Source organism: Aptenodytes patagonicus, chromosome Z (genome assembly GCF_965638725.1).
Source record: "Aptenodytes patagonicus chromosome Z, bAptPat1.pri.cur, whole genome shotgun sequence".
Classification (NCBI taxonomy): Eukaryota; Metazoa; Chordata; class Aves; order Sphenisciformes; family Spheniscidae; genus Aptenodytes; species Aptenodytes patagonicus.
Genome location: NC_134982.1, coordinates 60,201,042 through 60,225,512, shown reverse-complemented (window position 1 = coordinate 60,225,512; position 24,471 = coordinate 60,201,042). Strand labels below are relative to the sequence as shown.

The 24,471-nt window shown below is 39.9% G+C and overlaps 1 protein-coding gene across 5 annotated transcripts in view; it reads left to right on the top strand.

Annotated features, from left to right (window-relative positions):
* The window catches only part of CHD1 (chromodomain helicase DNA binding protein 1), a 66,095-nt gene that overhangs the window by 5,669 nt on the left and 35,955 nt on the right, over nucleotides 1–24,471 (top strand). For 3 of the 5 annotated variants that reach the window (XM_076361575.1, XM_076361573.1, XM_076361571.1), the window contains exons 3-6: nucleotides 21,433–21,637; nucleotides 21,920–21,958; nucleotides 22,637–22,735; nucleotides 24,049–24,116. In XM_076361575.1, coding sequence (XP_076217690.1) covers nucleotides 21,433–21,637; nucleotides 21,920–21,958; nucleotides 22,637–22,735; nucleotides 24,049–24,116 — 411 coding nt within the window. The remainder of the gene's footprint in view (nucleotides 1–21,432; nucleotides 21,638–21,919; nucleotides 21,959–22,636; nucleotides 22,736–24,048; nucleotides 24,117–24,471) is intronic. The other 2 variants (XM_076361574.1, XM_076361572.1) reach the window with 1 other exon arrangement.

Below are 24,471 nucleotides of genomic sequence, written 5' to 3'. Positions count from 1 at the left end.
AGGAAGGGCAGTTATACCTGAACTGCAAGACAAGCTCCAGGTAGAACAGGGACTGCAGAAGTAAAACATTGGTGCTAATTGAATAACAATCTGATTTCCCATCTCTTTGCTCTTACTATGTTTCCTGCAGAACAAGGTATAGAGGACTTGATCAAACCTTCCGTCTCCGTAGGTAAAAAAGATGTGCTCAGTGCAGCTTAACTGGAAAGTAGCTGGCTGGAATGCATTGTACTCCCATTTTTGCAGTTACCATTCTTTACACGCTTTAAAGCTAATGTTGATAGAAGATAGTAATTTCAGTGGGTTTAATTCACTTTGTGGATTGAATAGTCTGTGGACCACAAAAGATAGTTAAGTAAAGACTAAAAACTTCGTCAGCAGGCTTCAATTTACTATATAAATTCATACCTTCCGTAGGAGGTAAAAAAGATGAATTGAAAGCCATGACTTTACGTTCTTGCTTTCAAGAAATCTAAATGGGAGTTAAAACAGAGATTCCCCAAGCGTGTTTGCAGAATTATTCCCATGTGCTGGCTTCTTTTTGGTAGAAATTTAATAGATAATACTAATAAAAATGTGTGTATGTAGCAAGAGAGAGCATATACATAAAACTAGACATACGTAGATACATACTTATATGTTAGTGCGCAGGAATTCTCAGATCAACAAAAGTACCTGAATGGTAAAAGAAACTGTTGGTAGAACTTACTGTGAGCAGCTAGTGGGTAAAGCAAGCTCTTCACTTCTGTTAGCAGTAATCTTCTCTTTGGTTATTAAGTTGCTATTTTACCAGGAATGATATCTTACAGAATTAAGCATACTAAAGCATGACAAGGTGTCCTGATCCAAGTTAAAAGCATCTTTTTGCTTCTTTTTGGAAAAGTTCAGGTAGAATATAGATCAAAACCCAAGTGTTTTTTCTCTAGAAACCTTTCCAACTAAAAGAATAAATTATAAATTCATGATACAGCTTACACTGTGCATATGGTCTCTAGTTTGGCTTTGGGACTCCTGCTGAATTAATCCAGGTCCCAGTCTTTGTCTAACCTAACTGGCTGGCAAATACTTGTTCCACATATTTTAGATTCAATTCCACCATTCTGAGAGTTTCAAAATTTTAGCTGATGTGAGCTTTTCACACTCCTCAGGACAGAGTGAAGTTTTGTGATACAGGCAGCGTATACACAGGACCTATCCAGATGTGGCCCCTCAAGTGTTTTTTTTGGTTGGTGGTTGGTTTTTTTTTTAATTAAATCCCATTTAATATTTTTTTGCTGGTGATCTACAAGGAGCTTCTGGTAAAGACATCATTGTGTTGCCCCTGGAACCAGATGTGTGTCGAAGGATGGTCACATTGCACAACAGTATAGTAGACCCCTCGGGAACCACTGATACCTCTTGCCTGTGAAGGATTCCTGGAACTTCTTTGCGCTCTTAAGATGTGTGACTTGTGGCTCTCAAATAAAGACTCTCAATGTGGTTCATAAGGTCATGAAAGTTGGTAGATGATCAGTATAGTTTTGATACCTTTGCTTTGGGGAAAGTTTATAGTAGTGGCAGCAGATAATAGTCTGCAGGACTGGAAATATAATGCATCTCTTTGAGTTGTTAGCCCATATCAGGAAAATTAATTTGAGTTCATGCTTTGTAATAGCTGAGGACGGGAAATAACACTTGGTAGCCTGAACTTTATGCTCTTTGTTCACTCTGCTTTTTACTAGCAGTGATAAATAAGATAAATCTTCCTTATGCATCTAAATCAAATTAAATAGTTAAGATTTCTTTAAAAATAAAACTAAAAAACACTTTCATAGCTTTTGCCTAAAGAAACTTATTTGTGAACTTGGAATTTTAAGAGTTTGGCATTTAGGGTCTGTTACTTCTGCACATTTTTAATGGGTTCTTCATATTCAAATGCTTGCCTTCCTTCAACTTCTGGTTTATTTTAAAAACAAACAAACAAGCAAAAAAACCCCATAAAACCAAACAGTCCACTGTCATCTCAGATGCTTTTCAAAGACCCTGGAGAAAGTAATCTTTTTTTTTGTTAGTGTGTTGAACTGCATTTTGCTCAAATTGTTACTCTTTCCTGCTGTTCTTAAAACAGAAGATTCTTAAGGTAGCTTAACCTAATGAATACACTTGAAATCAGTGGTGACAAATTATCTGCTCTTGGATCCATTCTTAGTCTAGACCTTACACAGGAGTCTAAAGGCTCAATCAGTTCTTTTACAATATGACTTGTGTAGCTTTCCATTTTAGGATTTCTCTTCCTAGTGCCTTGTGTAAATTAGCAGACTTTGCTCCTCCCTGTGCGATCCTGTCAGGGGCACCTTGTTTTAAGGGGTAAGCTAGTGAAGCTAAACCTAAGACTATTGAAAAGAACTAATGACTCTGTGACAGGATACTTGCTTTTAATCTGTTTCAGTGATCTATCTCTTTAAGCCTGTCATCTCTCCAAAGCATTCTCCAGTTTCATTACGTAGGTATTTATTGGGGGGGTTGAAAAATTAACAGTTAAAAATAAATGTGAAAATTACCTCCTTTGATACTTTCATTAAGCTATGTTGCTTTTCTTGCAAAGTAGCTTGTAAATAAATACTGCATTCAGGCATAAATTCCTCTTGAATATGTAGGCAGTATCTGGAGACAATGTTTGTAAAAAAGAACAGACAAATTACTTCAGTGTGTCAAACTTCCATACCAAATCAGATTTGACATGTGCTGCTACATTGCATTTGACAAATGCAACTACTTGACTCAGGGGCTAGGGGTGAGAGAGGTTTCTTGACTACGTATCCTGGAAGGTGCTCTTTATAGGCTTCACCTCGGTTTGTCAACATGCATGAAACTATACTTTTTCATGTAGAAGTCCCATCCTGAGAACAAGCTACTCATTTTTAGTATATACTGTTGCATGCCTGCAGCAAGTTATCAAGTTATCATTGACAGCTAACTTTGTCATCACTGATGTGGTTTGTTTGCATGGTAGAGAAATAGTCTCACCCCAGCAGTACTGAAGAGATCATAATTACTGCTTTATCCATCATATTTCTTTCTGTTTCCATAGTCTTATGATGTTTCACTGTTTTGTACAGTCTTGTGTATTGCTGTCTTTAGGGGTTTTTTTTTTGGTTGAACAAAGTATAGTGAATGTAATGTAAGGTTTCTTATTCAGGAACACCTTTAAACACATAATGCTGTTTTCATGTTACTGATTTTTTTTTTTTTAAATAAGCAGTATATATAATTTCATTGGAGCAGGAGGAGGGAAGATGGCTTATGTGACACATTCTTAGAAGAGGGACTTACAAAAGCAGGAATTCCATTTTGAGTAATGGAGTTAAATGCTTAAAAGAGCACAAATGGTCTTCAACAGTTAATGTTAGCAAATATGTTGTACTGCTGACCTTTTCTAACCAACTCTATTTTGTGATCTAACTTGCTTTTTTCCCTACCTTCTTCACTGACGAATGGGCTTCCAAGAAAGCCCAATATCCACAGAATAGAGGTGTTGTTAATAATACAGAAATACAGTATTTGCTAACATGAACTGTGTATTCTGTAGCTTAACTTGCTTTGCCCTGTTGTTTCCATTACACTTCCTATTCTAGTCTTGATAATGCTTGTAATTTCTGTTGGCATTTGGTTTCTTGGAAGGCCATTCATCAGTAAAGAAGGTAGGAAAAAAAGCAAGTTAGACCACAAAATAGAGTTGCTTAGAAGAGGTCAGCAGCTGTACAAGACCAGAGCAAACGGAAGATATAATGTGACGTGCTGGGATAGAGTAAATTTGACAAACACAGGTGAATAAGTTAACTGAGTATGAAGTCTTGTATGCTTACTGTTTCTCTGATTATGTTTAAGGTATGTATGACTGTCCTGGTTTCAGCTGGGATAGAGTTATTTTCTTCCTAGTAGCTGACATAGTGCTGTGTTTTGGATTTAGGATGAGAATAATGTCGATAATGCACTGATGTTTCAGTTGTTGCTAAGTAGTGCTTAACACTAGTCAAGGACTTTTCAGCCTCTTATGCTCTGCCAGCGAGAAGCTGGGAGGGGGCACAGCCAGGACAACTGACCCAAACTGGCCAAAGGGGTATTCCATACCACGTGACGTCATGCTCAGTATATAAACTGGGGGGAGTTAGCTGGGGGAGGTGTGACCGCTGCTTGGGAACTGGCTGGGCAGTTGGTGGGTGCTTGGGAACTGGTTGGCAGGTGGTGAGCAATTGCAACGTGCATCACTTACTTTGTATATTCTTTTATCGTTATTATTATTTTCCCCTCCTTTTCTGTCCTATTAAATTGTCTTTATCTCAACCCACAAATTTTACTTCCCCGCCCCCCCCCCCCCCCCCCAATTCTCTCCCCCGTTCCACTGTGCGTGGGGGGAGTGAGCGAACGGCTGTGTGGTGTTTAGCTGCCTGCCAGGTTAAACCACAGAAAAGTTGAATGAAGAAGATAGGCTCCAGCTCTGGATTGTCCTGCGGAGAGACTATCTTGACTATGTTTGGAAAGGGTGAGGGAAAGACAGAAAGGTCCTAATTTATGCTAGCTGCCTGAAAATAGTGGAGATTTTCTCTTACTTTCCAGTTTTAATCAGGATTTTTTTGAAGAAGGAGAAAAGAGGATACAGATGCACATGCAAAAGGCTGGTTAAGTTGTACCTAAACCATCTCTTTTACTCTACCTCAAGTGTCCACAGCATGGTGGGTATGGTGTCCACTTTTGCCTTTTGCTGAACTGTTTCCAGCAAAAGTATCTTAAGCAAAGGCAATGACCCTGGCCTGAACAGGAAGAAAAAGTGGCAAGAAATAAAGCACTTTGTCTCTCCTTTTCTGTAAGGGGAACCCTGAAGAGCAGGGGATCAGAATTGCTGTTCTTGAGATAATGTTTATGTAACAGCATTAGACAGCAGGTGACAGGTAATTGTGACAGTATTCCAATCCTTGGTTGAGGAAATACTTAATATTCCTTGCATCCTACCCCTAGAGATACGATACCAGAATCTCAGTAATTAGTAGTGCCAGTTCAGGTGATTAATTTTGTGGAGGTCAGTGGTGCTACTTTGCACTAATGGGCATTACTCATTGCAAGAAAAGTCAGTCAAATTATGGACCGTAGCTAGACTACATCAGATAATACTTGAAGCTCATTAGCTGGAGAAGGAATTGCTTATAGACTATGCCTCAAAAAATGCAGGGAAAATTAAAGAACCCCACAGGCAAAGGTGGAAAAGAAAGTGACCAAGGGTGTTATGACTACCTCACAGCTAATATCTCCCTGAATTTATGTTTTAACATCTTTATTACAGAACTTAGGTTCTGTTTCTTTAATGCAAGTAAACTGTCTTGCTATCAGACAGGGTTTTCTTGTCTTTTTTCTTAATGCAGCAACTGTTTTAAAAGTCAAATTTTAGTACAGTGCGAAATGCTCTCACTTATCGTTTGGTCTGCAATGGTAGCTTTCATTGATTATTTATAGAAAAATACATGTTTTCTTCTTGGATTGTACCTCCTTTCCTTTTCCACTTCAAGGAAGATTAAACCATTTCTGGAATTCTGCTGATACAAGTTGTTAAAATAAGAGATTACTTGTCCTCAAGCTCTGAAAAAGCTTGTAGACCTCTCTCAAGCTGATTATGATTGTTTTTGCCCTGTTATAGCTGGCTGTTAGGGTATCCATTTCAGCAGATCAAGAAAATGTCACCTGACCTACTAGAAATCCGTATGAAACTTCTGTATCCTATATGTCTTTTCCTATGAACTTCAAAAACTCAATTACAGTTTAAAAACTGTGGCAAACAAGTTCTCTAAATTTCCAGTGATGCTGGTAGACACTGCAGCGTAATAGGAGTTCTGCATGCTGTTGCCCTTTTTCTTAGTCATGTCAGCAATGCCATGCTCCATGGGAAAGGGGAGAAAGTATTATACCACGTAGCAGTTTAAGCACTTGGAAGAATGACTTGCAGAATGTCATGATGCAGTGTGGAATGTGTGTGTACTAAAATTGAAAACTATCAAAACCACCTTTTTAATTTTAAATCTATTTAGTTTTTTCTAAATTCTGTATTGATTTGCACTGTTTTATACTTCAGTTTCAGGACAGCAGTCTTAAGAAATACTGCCTGTTCACTCCTGCTTGTTTGTTCCACTTCTTCATCAGCCCTTTAGAATGTTTATGAAAACAGACTGTTTTAAAAAGCTGAATCTGTTCCCTCTATGGATGGTACTGACACAAGAGTTCGGACTGGACAGAGCAGCAATAACAATGTCAGAAAAGTTATTCTTGAACCCTCACTCACAGGTGAATGTATGGGTGAGGACTGAGAGTGTTTTCAAAGAGCGGTAGCTCATAGTACTACTTCTACCATTGTTCAAATTGTGTGAAAATTGCTGAAACACAGAGCAAAGGTAGGAGCAGTTAAAGGAAGACTTTTAAGTTCATTGTTCCTGAGTTCCCCCTTTACTATGAGGAGATAACAGATGTAAATTTTCTTCTTGAATGCACGTGCGTGTGTAAATGTGTGTACCTTTTCTTAAATAATTCCACCTTTACTCTTAGGGTTAGCATCTAGCATACTAGGATTTAATCTGAATTACTGCTCATGTGGAAGACGGCCATAGATAATCCCGTGAAAGGGATTACAGATTTATGTTCATTTTTAAAAGCAAGGCTTGCTTAATGTGTTTGGGTTAGGGAGAAAGGAAGGCTTCTCTCCATTACCTTTTTTTTATCCCTTAGTGCAGTGGTCTCCAAAATTTTTTTTACACACTCCTATCAATAAAAAAATATTTGAGCACGCACCTCCAATATGTGTATATTCATTTATAAATTATATACATGTACTGCTGTACATCTTTTTGTTTTACTTCTAAAAGGATGAGATAAAGTAAAATCTTTTCAAATATTATTTAATCTTTGTTAATGGCAAAAAAACCCTTTTTGCACTCACTAAAAAAATTATTATGAATATTCTTATTTATTAAAATCTTGATTTAACACTTTGTGATGCAGTGGTTTAAAGGTATGGTTCTAAGTTCAGTTTATGTTGGTACTTGGTTTTAATGGCTTGCATAGCTGAAAAAGGTACCTAACAAAGATATGTGGATCCAAGTGGAAGAAGTGCATCGTTGACTGCACTTACTAAATCATGATACTCATTTTTTCAATCCCATCCACTACTTAAGCAATGTTTTTTCTTAAAATTTGGCTAGTAAATTTCCATCTGCCCTAGTGTTAATCAGTTCTTGCACATTAATCAGAAGGAGTGGCAGTTTTATGTTTTTAACAAATGGGTTCAAAACCCACTGAAACTTTTCGGAAGATTTTTAAACAGGTTAGAAATTTCTGTCTCCGACTTTTTAAGTGTACAGACATGATAGCTTTTATAGGTGACATGCATTGGTTTTGGCAATAAAATCACATAATGATGGAAACCTTTCCAAACATCTGTTTTCAGAATGCTCTCTCCATAGCATGAATTTCTTTTGAAAAGTAGTTGCTTTCTCATTGTTAAAATGTCACCTTCATCTGGAAGGGATACACTAAGTGTGCTTATTTCTTTGAAAATGTCTGCTAGGTAGCATGCTACTGGTGACCATTGTTTTCACAGAAAAGGTCAGCAAATTTAGAACACTTGTTTTTTGGGGTTTTTTAAATTTTTTTTAAACAAACGAACAAGCAAAACCCCACACCCCACCAAAAACTAATCTTCAAGGTCAACAATACTTTTAAGCAGTGAACACCTCTTGGTACAAAAGATTTTATGGTCACTCCCCATCTCATTACAAAGTATTGTAAAAATTTTACTATTTAGCAGTCTTGTTTTCATAAAATTAACCAGTTTGATGACATCCTTTCACACTTTGTACACTTCTGGCTCCAGATTCTTTCCTGCAATAGTTTGCCTATGGTTGATGCAGTGGATGAATTTCATGTGTGGTGTTATCTCTATCACCCTTACCAGAATCTGTTTTTTATTCCAGTCAAAGCAGCCACTCCATCAGTGGTTATACTTGCACAGTTTTTCCATAAAACTTCTTTAATTTAAAAAAAAAAAAAAAAGTTGTTTACTGTTGAGAACATATCTTCTCTGGTACATCTTTCCTTTAGTGGCTCACAAAAAAGTAGTTCTTCACGTATTTCATCATTAAAACAAAATCTAGCAAATACCGTAAGTTGGGACATGTTAGAAGCCATCTGTACTTTCATCCAACCATAGAGCAAACCTCCTACAGTGCATTTGTTCTAATACTTGTTTCTTCAGATCTTCACCAATGTTCTCTATGCGTCTTTCAACAGTGTTTGTTGACAAAGAAAGTTGCTACTGTTTTTCATGCATTATTTTAGCCATTTTTACAGCAGCAAGAAGTAAATTGTCCAATGTCATGTGGCATTTTTGTCCCTTGCTCTTAGGTAAAAAAACCTCAAAAGAGACTTCTAAACATTTAGTGAAATTTTGTGAAGTACAGAATTGAGTATCGCCTGACTTGAAACATTGCTGGAGAAAACAGAGGTTTGACTTTGTGTTCTGAATGGTTAGTTTTCAAATGATTGGGATTGCTTCATACTATTGTTAGCTAATATCTCAAGGCACAATATACACTTAGGATGAGGTTAATTGTTAAAAATAGTGGATGTAAATACATATTTCAAATAGTCTTGATAATTCCAACTTTTTTTGTACAACTTCTTGTCGGATGTGATTAGATTGTCATTGTGTTTTACCTCGCGATGTGGCTGACAAAGAGCTTGTACTAGGAGTAGGAGAAGTGTCAGCTCTGCCATTTTCTTGTTGCTCACTTGTGCTCACAGTATTAGTGTTATCTTCAGTCCACCGTTTCTTTGCAGGAATCTTTTTAAACCATTTTTCCATTTTGTGAGGGTTAGTTTGGTTAAAACTAAGTAACATAATCCATAAATCCACCTAACCAGTCAGAGGCAAACTGCAGTATGTCACAGGGCACAGAAAGGGAATGAAGGAGTGATTGCGCCACTATTATCCCTCCACGTTGTGGAGCACATGCTTCCCCAGGACACCTCACCTATCATATGTGACACAGGACCCTCAGACATATGGGCTGAGTAAGATTGCCAGTGTCAGTCTGTATATTAAATATTTGTAAAGCTGAATTTGTGGTGTGTTCTCCCTCCCCCCCACCCCCCAATTGTTGGTTTGTTGGGTTTTGGGTTTTGAGGTTTTTTTATTAGATTAAAAATAAATCTAAATAGAAGTTCCAATATTTTCGTCATACACCCCCGTGAGTTGTCTTGCACACCTCCTGGAGACCACTGCCTTCATGTGCCAGTAGTTTTGTCTTGACAATGAAGTGTGGTGAGGCTGGGAGAGGAGGGAGCAGTTTCTCTTTCATGAACACCTTAGGGCAAATACTACAGATAAAAGATTGGCTCCTTAGAGGATGGTAAAGCCTTTAGTTAAATCCTGGCATTCCTCACATCAGTTAGCAGAAGTATGGATTGTCTTTCCCACCAGGGAGGCTGGCTTTCAGAGATAGGTTTCTCAGTTAAGTCCTGAGGCAGGGTGACTCTGGGTCCTGCTTATGTGATAATGAGAAGCAATGACTCATTGTTAAATTTTGTCTAGGTCAGCACTACATGTGAAACAAAAATAAAAAGCCAAGTACAGATAATGTCCCAGTGATTTTACATCTGCAGAGGCAAAGTGCTAGAAAAGGTTGTTCTCTGGATGTTGAATTGATGTGCTGTAGCAAACTGCTAGTATCTATGTTGAATAGAAATTGAAACTGAAAACTACTGCTACAGTAGTTTTTCAGTAAGACTTCATTTTCAGTATCCCATTTTTTCATTACGGACACTGCTTAAGAGACATGGCTAGAAAACGCCACAGAAACATTTTACTTTTCCATTTGTTGTGAGGGGAAAGGTAGTTCTTTATTCTCCTCTTTACGTAACACTTCTTCCTCTGTTCCAAGCAAGTCTTTGCATGTTTTGGTGGCTTTCTTGATTTTTAGAAACAGTTAGGTAGGTCTATGTTTTTACTTTATTGCTGCTGCTTTCTTACAAGTATTATTTAAAAAAACAAATAAGGTGCTCCTTTGTATCAGAAGTTGATCACTAGTCTGGCAAGTTGGTAGTCTGGTCTGATACTGGTCTGAAACTGTTTCCCATGAGAGATTAATAAAACCAAGAAAAAAACCAGTTAGTAATCAAGTCTCTTCTTTCTTTCTGTCTGCCTTGTAGATACATACCTTTAGAGATAATTAAGAAATAAGTCTTAGGCTGAAAATTTCTATTCAATTTCTGTTTGAATAGGTAGCTAGTCCTGTTAGGCAATAGAGGGTTGGGGGGGTTTTTTGTGGTGTTGATACAAAAAGGTTTTCTTTTAACTGCTGGCATTTCCAGATAGTTTGGTTAGGGAATAAGCTTTCCTTTTTTTTTCTTTTTTTTTTCTTTTTTTCTTCTAGTTTAACAAAAAATTTCTGTGAGAGTAGAGGCGGTGACTTTGATAGAGGGAATGGCTGAACTAAGTTCCTTGTTCTTCAGCCTTCTCATGATGACATCTGTGTTAGTGTAAAATGACTTGGAATTAGCTAGCAGTAAGTTTTTCTTTTAAAAAATAAAAAATCAGTATCATAGTCTTAAATTATGATATATTAGTGTTACACATTGTGAAAGAAGATTATCATTAGAAGTGTTAGACCAAACTTTTTTTTTTTAAGTACAGGAAAAGCAAGGACACAGTCTGCACCCAGAAGTGTGTGATGTTTTGATCTTGGCATAAACGTTCTCTTTTGGATCTTTGATTGCAGTGACTTAAGTGATAAAAAGCAAAATACCAATTTTTCTCTCTAATTTTGAAAATATTTTTTATGCTGAAAACTGAGCACTTAACCTGTAGCTCTTACTGTATGATGTGTGTTTTGCCTTAGGTTCCCACCTGAGTTACTGTTGTCCACCACTGTTACTGTTGGTTCAAATCCTTTAAATTTCTCAGAGGAAAGTCCTTTGATGTATGGACTGTTGCAGCTATTGGGGATTTCTAGGTATTGCATGTCACACAGTGCTGCCCAGTACTGTGTCAACGATCTGCAACGTGTCTTTATTGCATATGTTTATGCAGAACTTACTCATGTATTACCCCATTTCCTACCTCCTTTGCAAACAAGAGCTTTAGGTTTCTGGGTTATAGTACTGTCTTTGTAGAGGTTGTGCCTCCAAGTCAACATTCTGCTGAAGCTCGGGTGAGCTTTTGCGTCATGTGAAAGGACACAATGAAATAAATATGCATTGGTAGTCCTCAGAGCCCTTCAGTTACTTGTCCTGTGGCCAGTGAACAGGAAAGTTCTTCACAATTCAATAGAAATGAAGTCACATCTGTTAATCTTACCTTTTTTTTTTTTGTATGTGCTGTGGTTGCATCAAGACCTCTGGGATTATGTGATGCACATGAGGAGGTATACAGGCAGAAACTAGTGTAGTTTCACACATCTGTATTAATTTGGGTGATTAGAGTTGAAGTATGCTCTGCCCAGCATAGACTAGTCTTGTGTGCTTGAGCTCCTATAGTGCTTTTTACTAGTTATTTTCAAACTCTTTTTTAAGCATGTATGAATACTGCCATGGCATCTTAAGATTTGATAAATGAGCAAGTCTTTGCTGTTTCCCTAGTTTTAAAATTACTTACTGCTACTCGGTTTGTCTTTTCCCATTTCTTTGTGCTGATTTAACACTGGGGGATAAGAAAGCTTAGTAAGACGTTATTGGTGCTACAGCCTTTAAATTTTATTTTTCTGTTTTTCTCTGTTCTATGTACCAATTAGCTGTTAGTCTACAGTAGTGATCCTGCATTGTCCTTCACACATGGTATCATTAGGGCAGCCCTAAATCAGTTGTGGGGAAGGTTATTATTTGTTCATTCTTCTTCTTTCTTGTAATTTCCTTTCTTTCTCTCCCCATCCCTTTTACTTCTACCTGCAGGTTTGTTTTGTAATCTTGCATTTATTAGTAATGTGGTTGAATATTGACTTTAAGATTTTTGCTGTTGTCAGATGTTACTGTTAGTTGATATGCAGTTGGGTTGTATTAGTCTGCTCTTGTCCAAATCAGGCCAATTTATTGTGAGAAGCAGGGTTTATGAAATAGCTCTTACTTTGCTGGTCTTGCTCATAAGCCTAATGGGAATTCATTCCCAGACTCCCAGCTTTGTTGAGAGCTAGTTGGCAAGATAAGGAATCTGTGTTTTGTCTGAGTATTGAATATGGTATTATCCACATCTGTTGACAGGTTGATAGTACTTAACGGAGACCTTAGATGATAGCTAGCTGATCTCTTCATAAAGAAAAAGATTTGGAATTAGTTGGGTTTTTTGCATCCAACCCCAGAGCAACTAGCATCATTGTCCTGGTTTCAGCTGGGATAGAGTTTATTTTCTTTGTAGTAGCTAGTATAGTGCTGTGTTTTGGATTTAGGATGAGAATAATGTCGATGATGCACTGATGTTTCAGTTGTTGCTAAGTAGTGCTTACGCTAGTCAAGGGCTTTTCAGCTTCTTATGCCCTGCCAGCGAGAAGCTGGGAGGGGGCACAGCCAGGACAACTGACCCAAACTGGCCAAAGGGGTATTCCATACCATGTGACGTCATGCTCAGTATATAAACTGGGGGGAGTTAGCTGGGGGAGGTGTGACCGCTGCTCAGGAACTGGCTAGGCATCGGTCGGCAGGTGGTGAGCAATTGCATTATGCATCACTTGTTTTGTATATTCTTTTATTCTTCTTATTCTTCTTCTTCTTATTATTATTATTATTATCCCTTCCTTTTATGTCCTATTAAACTGTCTTTATCTCAACCCACAAATTTTACATTTTCTTTCCCCCCACCCCGATTCTCTCCCCCATCCCGCTGTGGGTGGAGGGAGTGAGCAAATGGCTGTGTGGCGTTCAGCTGCCTGCCAGGTTAAACCACAATAGTAATTTTGTGCCCCAACATGGGGCACGAAGGGTTGAGATAATGACAGATCTGACCAGAGTGTGTTAAGGCAAATTTGTTATAAGCATTCATCATATTGGTTTAATAGTTGCTGGGCACAATGTTGATTAGTTTACTCTCAAAGTTGTCGTGCTTGCTCTCAAAGTTGTGTTATGTAAAACCTTACTTGCTGTATATGTTCCCTGTTGTGCTGTCTATCACCTCTGGGAGCTGGATCAAGGATATAATTTTGCGGCGCTGTGTAACACTACTGGTTTATGATGTGATAAAATTTTTGGTCATGAGACTAATTTTTGTATTTGTACTTCTGTATTTCTACTCAGTATTGCCTGCATTGTCCCCTCTCTCTTGAGCAAAAGAACGCTGACTCCTAATAGCCAAGGTACTGGTCCATACAGGTGGGGAGTAGGACCTATCCTCTTCAAGTTGCTGGACGTCCCGGGACAGTTTCTCCACAGCCAAGATGAGGGAAGATGAGACACTTCCTTTATATTGCTGGAGTTGACCAGCCACCTCATCCACCGTTTGTGGATGACGGACTCTGTCCCTCGGGAGTCATGTTTTGGAAACTATTAATAATTACACCTTTTACCTTTTTTCTTTGAGGAACTAATCTATGGGGGAGATGAGGGAGGACATTTTCCCCCACTCCTTCACCTTCTCTTTCTCCTTCAGGCTAGTTACAACAGGTCTTGAGAACTTTGAATATCCTTGGGACATTCAAGCCAGCATGGTCCTATTGCTGTGTCTCCTGAACGTGGTTCAGGTCGTGATTTTGTTTGAGGTTAAACAATTATTTAAGAATACCATCCAGAGATCAATCCCGGCAACAGGCACTGCAGCTACTCCAGCCTCGGCGACAGGTACTGTGGCTGAACCAGAGAACCAACCCGTGCTGCTATCAGTCGCCCCTATACACAAGAAATACACAAGAAAATCAACTCGTTTAGTAAGGGATGAAGATGAACCAGGGCCATCATGAGAACAAGAACAGGAACAAGCAGAACCTATAAATGAGATGGTAACCACCCGATCCCTATCCCTGAGTGAGCTGCGAGATATACGAAAAGATTTCAGCCGTCGTCCAGGCGAGCATATTGTCACCTGGCTGCTCTGGTGCTGGGATAATGGGGCCAGTAGCCTGGAATTAGAGGGTAGGGAAGCCAAGCAGCTGGGATCCCTTTCCAGGGAAGGGGGTGTTGACAAAGTGATTGGAAAAGGGGCACCAGTCCTCAGCCTTTGGAGGCAACTCCTGTCAGACGTGAGGGAAAGGTATCCCTTCAAGGAAGAGGTTATATGTCACCCAGGCAAGTGGACCACCGTGGAGAAGGGTATCCAGTTCCTGAGGGAATTAGCTGTGCTGGAGGTGATTTATGGTGACCTGAACAACGAGCAGCTATCCAGAGATCCAGATGAAGTCAAGTGCACGCAACCCATGTGGCGGAAGTTTGTACGGAGCACACCATTGTCATATGCCAATTCATTGGCAGTGATGACCTGGAAAGATGGAGAGGAACAAACGGTGGATGAGGTGGCTGGTCAACTCCGGCAATACAAAGAAAGTCTCTCTTCCTCCCTCGTCTCAACTGTGGAGAAACTGTCCCGGGAGGTCCAGCAACTTGAAGAGGATAGGTCCTACTCCCCACCTGTACGGACCAATATCTCGGCTATTAGGAGTCAGCGTTCTTTTGCTCAAGAGAGAGGATGTAAAGGGTACACACCACGGGGCACCCCATGGTTTTACCTGCATGACCACGGAGAGGACATGAGGAAGTGGGATGGAAAACCTACCTCAGCCCTAGGGGCACGGGTACGTGAGTTGCAAGGGAAAACAATCACAAAAGGGGGTTCTTCCAGGAAAATTGCTGCTCCAGTTTCCAGCGGGCAGTTCCCCAGACAGAGTAGAAGGGCCGATCTTGCTTCTCATCTTAATGAAGAGACTTCTGGCTCGTATTTACAGGAAATGAGAAACAAATACTGTGATGAGGACTAGAGGGGCCCTGCCTCCAGCCAGGTGGAGGAAAGGGACAACCGGGTTTACTGGACTGTGTGGATTCGGTGGCCTGGCACATTGGGCCCACAGGAGTATAAGGCTCTAGTAGACACTGGTGCACAGTGTACCCTAATGCCATCAAGCTATAGAGGGGCAGAACCCATCTGCATTTCTGGAGTGACGGGGGGATCCCAACAGCTAACTGTATTGGAGGCTGAAGTGAGCCTAACTGGGAATGAGTGGCAGAAGCACCCCATTGTGACTGGCCCAGAGACTCTGTGCATCCTTGGCATAGACTACCTCAGAAGAGGGTATTTCAAGGACCCAAAAAGGTACTGGTGGGCTTTTGGTATAGCTGCCTTGGAGACGGAAGAAATTAAACAGCTGTCTACCTTGCCCAGTCTCTCAGAGGACCCTTCTGTTGTGAGGCAGCTGAAGGTCAAAGACCAACAGGTGCCAATCGCTACTGCAACGGTGCATTGGCGGCGATATCACACCAACGGAGACTCCTTGATTCCCATCCATAAGCTGATTTGTCAAATGGAGAGCCAAGGAGTGATCAGCAAGACTCGCTCACGCTTCAGCAGTCCCATATGGCCAGTGTGAAAGTCTAATGGAGAGTGGAGACCAACAGTAGACTATCGTGGCCCGAACAAAGTCACGCCACCGCTGAGTGCTGCCGTGCTGGACATGCTAGAACTTCAATACGAACTGGAGTCAAAGGCAGCCAAGTGGTATGCCACAATTGATATTGTCACTGCATTTTTCTCAATCCCTTTGGCAGCAGAGTGCAGGCCATAATTTGCTTTCACTTGGAGGGGCGTCCAGTACACCTGGAACCGACTGCCCCGGGGGTGGAAACACAGCCCTACCATCTGCCATGGACTGCAGTCCAGACTGCACTGGAACAGGGTGAAGCTCCAGAACACCTGCAGTACATTGATGACATCATCGTATGGGGCAACACAGCAGGAGAGGTTTTTGAAAAAGGGAAGGAAAGAGTCCAAATCCTGCTGAAGCCTGGTTTTGCCATAAAACAAAGTAAAGTCAAGGGACCTGCACAGGAGATCCAGTTTTTAGGAATAAAATGGCAAGATGGACATTGTCAAATCCCAGTGGATGTGATCAACAAAATAACAGCCATGTCTCCACCAACTAGCAAAAAGGAAACACAAGCTGTCGTGGGGTTTTGGAGAATGCATATTCCAAATTACAGTCTGATCGTAAACCCTCTGTGTCAAGTGACCCGAAAGAGGAATGATTTCAAATGGGGCCCTGAGCAACAACAAGCTTTTGAACAAATTAAAGAGCAGATAGTTCATGCAGTAGCCCTGGGGCCAGTCCGGGCAGGACAAGATGTAAAAAATGTGCTCTACACCACAGCTGGGGAGAACGGCCCTACCTGGAGCCTCTGGCAGAAAGCACCAGGGGAGACTCGAGGTCAACCCCTAGGGTTTTGGAGTTGGGGATACAGAGGATCCGAGGCCCGCTATACTCCAACTGAAAAAGAGATATTGGCAGCATATGAAGGAGTTCAAGCGGCTTCGGAAGTGATCGGCACTGAAGCACAGCTCCTCCTGGCACCCCGACTGCCGGTGCTAGGCTGGATGTTCAGAGGGAGGGTCCCCTGTACACATCACGCAACTGATGCTACGTGGAGTAAGTGGATCGCACTGATTACACAACAGGCTTGCATAGGAAACCCCAGTCGCCCAGGAATCTTGGAAGTGATCATGGATTGGCCAGAAGGCAAAGATTTTTGACTATTGCCAGAGGAGGAGGTGACGCATGCTGAAGAGGCCCCACTGTATAATAAACTACCAGAAAATGAGAAGCAATATGCCCTGTTCACTGATGGGTCCTGTCGTCTTGTGGGAAAGCATCGGAGGTGGAAAGTAGCTGTGTGGAGTCCCATGTGACAAGTCGTAGAAACGGCTGAAGGAGAAGGTGAATCGAGCCAATTTGCAGAAGTAAAGGCCATCCAGCTGACTTTAGACATTGCTGAACAAGAAAAGTGGCCAGTACTTTATCTCTACACTGACTCAGGGATGGTGGCAAATGCCCTGTGGGGGTGGTTGCAGCAATGGAAGCGGAGCAATTGGCAGCGCAGAGGCAAACCCATCTGGGCTGCTGCATTGTGGCAAGATACTGCTGCCCAGGTAGAGAACCTGATTGCAAAAGTCTGTCACGTAGATGCTCACAGACCCAAGAGTCGGGCTACTGAAGAACATCAAAACAACCATCAGGTGGATCAGGCTGCTAAGATTGAAGTGGCTCAGGTGGATCTGGACTGGCAACACAAGGGTGAGTTATTTATAGCTTTGTGGGCCCATGACACCTCAGGCCACCAAGGAAGAGATGCAACATATAGATGGGCTTGTGATCGAGGATGCTATTGCACATGTTATCCATGAATGTGAAACATGCACTGCAGTCAAGCAAGCCAAGCGGTTAAAGCCTCTCTGGTACGGAGGACGATGGCTGAAATATAAATATGGGGAGGCCTGGCAGATTGATTATTTTACACTGCCACAAACCCGCCAAGGCAAGCGCCACGTGCTTACAATGGTGGAGGCAACCACCGGGTGGCTGGAAACATATCCCACGCCCCATGCCACCACGTGGAACACTATCGTGGGCCTTGAAAAGGCCCTTATGGTGACATGGCACCCCAGAAAGAATTGAGTCAGACAATGGGACTCATTTCTGAAACAACCTCATAGATACCTGGGCCAAAGAGCACGGCATTGAGTGGGTGTATCACATCCCCTATCATGCACCAGCCTCTGGGAAAATTGAACGATACAATGGACTGTTAAAGACTACACTGAGAGCAATGGGTGGTGGGACGTTCAAACATTGGGATACACATTTAGCAAAAGCCACCTGGTTAGTCAATTCTAGGGGATCTGCCAATGGAGCTGGTCCTGCCCAGTCAAAACTTTCACGTACTTTTTCAGGAGGGGATAAAGTCCCTGTAGTGCACATAAAAAATATGCTGGGGAAGACAGTCTGGGTTATTGCTGCCTCGGGCAGAGGCAAACCCATCCGTGGGATTGCTTTTGCTCAAGGACCTGGGTGCACTTGGGTGGGTGATGCGGAAGGATGGGGAATTCCGATGTGTACCTCAAGGGGATTTGATTTTGGGTGAGAATAGCCAATGAATTAAATTGTATGATGTTAATTACTATGTAATACTGTATATCATCATTTCTGTGGTTGCTATATGCCTTATCAACAGTATGACAGTAAAAATCACCCAGACTAATGAAGAATGAACTTTGATGAAACCAAGCAAAGTGCAGCGATGATAGAACCGGGCAAGTGCAGTGGTGATGGGACCAAAACTGGCTTCAGCATGCAACAATGCAACACCACACACCATCTCTCCTGCCCTGAAGGACTGTTCTGACAGATGGAGCCCGAAGTCATGGACTAAATGAACTCAACGAACGTTTTATAGGGATGGCCCATAGACTAAGGGAATGATATCTGTGTGTATACATAAAAAGACAGGAAAAGTGGTGGTGAATAATTGGAATGTATTGGAAATTGTGGGGACCTGGGCATGACTTAGGTGGTATAGAATAAGGGGTGGGTACTGTCCTGGTTTCAGCTGGGATAGTTAATTTTCTTCCTAGTAGCTGGTACAGTGCTGTGTTCTGGATTTAGGATGAGAATAATGTTGATAACACACTGACGTTTTAGTTGTTGCTAAGTAGTGCTTACACTAGTCAAGGGCTTTTCAGCCTCTCATGCCCTGCCAGCTAGAAGCTGGGAGGGGGCACAGCCAGCACAGCTGACCTGAACTGGCCAAAGGGATATTCCATACCATGTGATGTCATGCTCAGTATATAAACTGGGGGGAGTTAGCTGGGGGAGGTGTGACCGCTGCTCAGGAACTGGCTGGGCATCGGTCAGCAGGTGGTGAGCAATTGCATTATGCATCACTTACTTTGTATATTCTTTTATCATTATTATTATTATTTTCCCTTCCTTTTCTGTCCTATTAAATTGTCTTTATCTCAACCCACAAATTTTACTTCCCCCTCCTCCTCCCCCCCCAATTCTCTCCCCCATCCCACTGTGGGTGGAGGGAGTGAGAGATCGGCTGTGTGGTGTTTAGCTGCCTGTCGGGTTAAACCACAACAATCATCTACTAGACTTTTTTTTCCCCCCTATCTCAGTGCCTTTGTTTTTGAACTTACCACTTAATTCGTGTGTTGAACGTCAAACCGCTTAATATTTCCCATCAACTGTGAATCTGACTGATGTGATTTTTGCTTACTTATCTAGGTAAACTGGAATTTTTTCCTTCCCTCCCCTCCCCCCTTGGTCTCTCCACCATTCTTTCCTGTAGCTGGTTTACATGTTTCTCATAATGTTGGCAAGTTATTTGACCAAGATGGCGTATTCCAGTGTCAGTTTCCCCATGCTACCTTAGCAAAGAGGTACTTTGTTTTGGTTGCCTCTGGCTCTATGTGCAATTGAGCCTATGGTTAGCACTATATTAGTGTGTATGAAATATTTTACTGCAGTATGCAAAGCTAACTTAATTACCATCCTTATGGCCTAGCGTTTTGCATCTTTGTTAGATTTGGTAATCCACGTTATTATTGCCCTCTTTGAGCAAGCTTTGTCCTGCATGGAAGTATTTGATTCCCTTCCCCTCCTCCAAGGTTATGTAGGATTTAGACATTTTTGGTGGCTTTTTGTCAGTGGGACTTGTCTGGCTGGTATTTACTTGTGTCTCAAGGTTTCTCCGTGCTGAATTTTCTTCTATTTCTCTTCATTTAGAATTAGTGCTGACTTCCACAGTCCCCCTGACATTTACTTATGGCACTTTGCTATGCTGAGAAATGCTGTTGTTTTATAATGGTCTGATTTACTGAGCATTAAAGGTAAGGTAACATTTGTGTACAAAAACACTATTACAATTAAAATCTCTTCGGAAGATATCATGGAGTGCCATTAACTCCTGGTAAACAGTTGAAACTCTGGTCATATTCTGTAGCAGGTGCCCTGCTTTATTTGGCAAGTGACAATAGTGTTATAGCACCATGCCTGAAGTAAGCCATTGATGACAGAACTAGGAAGTTTGGGAGCAGCCTTGTTGCTTCCCAGTTTTCCTCTCGGCATGTGCAAGGAAACCCAGCAGCAGTGTGTTTCTCCATATCTTCCCCTTCAGAACAAGAAACATGTCTGTTTGTTTCTCTTTCTTTCAAAGATGACAGATGTAGATGGCTGATTTGAGGTGCAGTCTAAAGGAGTCTGTTTATGAATACCTTCATTTCTTCTTTACTGGTACAGTTTTGTTGGTGTTAGCAAAAGCAGAAAGAGGAGTGATTTTTGCTTTGTTTTGTGGTTTTAAAATGTTGTCAGTTAAGTATGTTCTAGGACAGAGGATGATCAATCTGCCCTCTTCCCACTCCCCCTCCAGCTGACTGTCAGCCAGATGAATTGTGCTGGCAGAGATCAGCTAGGTTTTGATACCAGCTTTTGATTTTATCATTTTTGATTCTGGCTTCATGTTTACTCTGTTTTTTCAGCATTTGCAGTCAGTGTGTACATAATTTGAAATTATTTTGCTCTGTGGTAGTGTGATTCCAATGTTTTTTCTCATGATATCTTTGAAATATGCTAGTATTAACCTAATGAGGAATCTTATCAAAGTTTTAACTTGGCTACTTCGTGAAGTTGTTGTAGAAAACCAAATGTTTCTAAGTTTTTGAATGGTCCTAAAATAAATATTTATCTTTAAATATTGTGCTTTCTAAGTATGTTAAATGTGATGTAAAATGATTATACAGGTGGAATAATCTGGCAGCTCAAGTATATGCCAAGGAAAGCGCCTGGGCACAAGTCATACCATCAGTGACAAACTCAGAGTTGTCTGCATGGGGAATTTTACTGCTGTTATTTTAACAGAAAAACACGGTCTGCGTAGCGCCTTTTTTTTTTTTTTGAGAGATATGTACTTCTAAATTCTTTTTTTTGTTTTTTTTAAAGAGTACTGCTGATCTATAAAGATTGAAAACTTTTATGTTTTAGTTGGACAGGTCTTTGTGGAGTAGACTTAACTGTTAAGGGGTGTGTATATGGGGTTTGATGGAGCTAAACAAGGATTTTGGAGGGGGTGGGGGCGGAAAATTTGCGAGGGTAAGAAATATTTCTACCACTTTTATGTCCCTTGCTTGACTCCTCTGTATTAATTTGAATGTTCTTGCTTTATCTTGCTTTTTTTAGGCTTCACAAAGAGTATCTGGTTACACTCTGAATTCTCATTTCTTGTTTATTTTTAACTTTATTCATCTCAACTTATTTAATCTACTGCATCCATTTGTGTGCTACCCATTTGTCTGGTCTAACCTAACAGTTGTTTTATAGGTGAAGCTAAGGCAACTTTTTTTCTTTTAATCCTCTTACTTTGGCAATTGTGTAATATCCTACTGACTTCTCATTGCAGCCGATCAGATGACGATTCCGGGTCAGCATCAGGTTCTGGATCCGGTTCAAGCTCTGGAAGCAGTAGTGACAGAAGCAGCAGCCAGTCGGGCAGCAGTGACTCTGACTCTGGTTCAGAGTCAGGCACTCAGTCAGAATCAGAGTCTGACACATCTAGAGAGAAGAAACAAATTCAAGCTAAACCACCAAAAGTTGATGGATCTGAGGTAAACAAAACATATAAATGAACCCTTCGTGGGGGAAAAAATTATTTTAAAAAAATCATTCTGTGCAGGTAGTTTCAAGAGCAGTTTTCATATAAAAAAAAATAAGAGGTAATGAAGTGTTTTTAATTAGATTTTAGCTTGGTTGTGTTAGTGAATGCATTTGCTTAGCTGTTTAAACATTGGGCTAAGTTTCTCGTGGATAAGTACTTAAATTGACGCTTTTAAAATTCTCACATTTTAAAGTATTTTGAGTTAAATGCTTACCTAAATTTCATCATGCAGAAGCACGCAGTAATTTACTGGAACTTATGGAAGACAAAGGTACACATAATTTTGTTATTTCTGAAGTTCTATTTTTTACATTGTTTCTCTAATGCTTAATTTCCTTGTATCAATAAATGATTGTATAAAATGTCAAGCTTACATACAGTTGGCTTTCTTTATCAGTAGGTCAGCTAAATTCAGGGAAAAGTGGTGTTTAGAAATCTCTCAAATCCAGTGGGCCAAAATTACCTGCACTCTCCTGTGTTATATGGACTTAATTGGGGTGGTAGACCATATATATGGAAGGTAGTCATATATTAATTACCAAAAGAATTGAAGACTGTTAAGGATTCTCTGTATATATTTTTGTTCATGTACCTCAGTTTTACTGTATGAAACAAAAACATATCAGCTAAGTGGTCTGAATGGATTTATCCGGGTCAGTTTAAAAATGTACTTTATAAATGTTTTATCTTAACAATACCTACACAACATTAAACGTGCTGTAGAAATTGTCCTGGCAATTATTATGTAACATTCTGTTCTGCAGAAATCTTAATACTTTAAAAAGCTATCTGATGTTGTTAGTGCATGCAATATTTTGTAGTGAATTTTTTTAATTGATAAGATTTAAGATCAGTCTTAATAGTGATGTTACTTAGGAAAAGTAAATATGTGGTAAACTGCAGACTTTCAGTATCTTTAACTGACTCTTGCATCTCCGTTCCTGTTCAGTTTTGGAAGTCTAGTCCAAGTATACTTGCTGTGCAAAGACAAGCAGTGCTCAAGAAGCAACAACACAAGGCAGCCTCCTCAGACAGCTGTTCAGAAGAGGTGAATAACATAATTTAGATTTTTAAAATGTAAACGTGCCAGTCTCATTGTCTCATATGTTAGAATAAAATTACGTAGAGCCAAGTTATATTCTCTAAGTATGCGTAAAAGTCTGGTTTTGGTCTATGAAAGTAACATTCAAATAACTGACATTTTTATAACGAAAAGTAAAAATGTCTCTAGTTACTTGTTTTCAAGTGAGTTGTGCCAGAATTATAGCAGCCTTGATTATGTGGTATTTTTAGGTAGATATTCTGTGATGTATGGACAGAATTTCCAAGCCACACAGTACTGACTTGCATTGTATTTTTGGCTTCTTGAGTTTTGTAAAGACAGTTAAAAATGCTAAAAGATTTTTTTTTTTTCAACTTATTTCTGTATAAGGGTAGCTACTGTGGTTTTCAAAAATTCTGTATGGAATAGAAAACTAAATTTTTGCAAATTTTGTACCAGTTACTACAAAAAAATTCCTGTATTTTAAGAATGACACCTGTATTCTAGGTATTTTAAAACCTAAATCATAGGCTAAAGAATGTTGACTTTTTGCAGTAGAAACATCTTTTAAGGACACTAGTGACTATGAAATGGAATTTATTTACAAAGCAGACTTTTTCTCCTTCATTACAAAAACTATGCAGTGTAGTCACACTCATTTGGTTGGATTTCTGTTTTTGTCTGGTTTTGCAGCTCATCATTAAAACTTAAATACAGAACTTAATTACCTATCATTAAAACATTAATTTACAGCTGCTGTTAAGTACTCTCTTTCTGAAATATGTTTTTCAGGATAAAACTTAATCTAAATCTAAACTTAATCTCAATGAGATTAGTGTTAGGAAAATCCAGTTTTAAGAGGGTTTTTTTTTTTTTAGTGTAGAGAAAGAAGAAACATGGTATTTTCAAAATTTTCTTAAACTGGTGTTTAAATGTGAGAGAATATGGAAGCTGAGAAAGCTCCTGAGGGTAGGAGATTTTATTAGGATTTTGATAGAACCATCATGTTGATTAACTTGGGGCAGCTTAAACCATGACTGTTTTTATGTAGGCACAACGATTATTTTTTAAGACAGATTTTTTTTGTGATGTTCTCTAGAGTTGTGCTGGCACAATGTGTTTGTAGATGGATAAATACAAAACCAATAGCAGTCCTTATCTCATTCTGCATTAACAGCTACACTGTGAGGGATGAAGAGAGTAAAACATGAATAGTATGCCTCCAGTTTGAAAGTGGGAGCTGATTTATCTTTTTAATGTTAGAAGTACTTCATTCTTTTTGTGGCAATGAATTGGGGGGTTTTTTTCTTCACCTGCAGGACTCATCAAGTAGTGAAGATTCTGCAGATGACTCATCCAGTGAAACCAAGAAGAAAAAACATAAAGAGTAAGTAATATCATACAGTTTTTTTGTCATAGTGACATATTCTCGTAATTCGTGCTTCATTTCTCCACACTTGAAATGCTTAAGCTCCTTTTTTAATTCATCTTGATCTTCCTTTTCCAATTTTGATAAACATTTTGGAATATTTAAAATAAACTCCCAAAGGAACATCTATATCATATTAATTTCTGAGCAAAAGAGTCTGCAGTATTGTTCAAAAATTTTCATCAGTGCTTTTATTTTTAAAATACTTCGTTGCGGTTTATTTTTGAGCTGAAGGCCCTCCCTAAAAAAATCTTGTAGAAATTGGAAACTACATAAGTAGGTTGTCTCACAACAAATTTAAGTTAGAATCCCT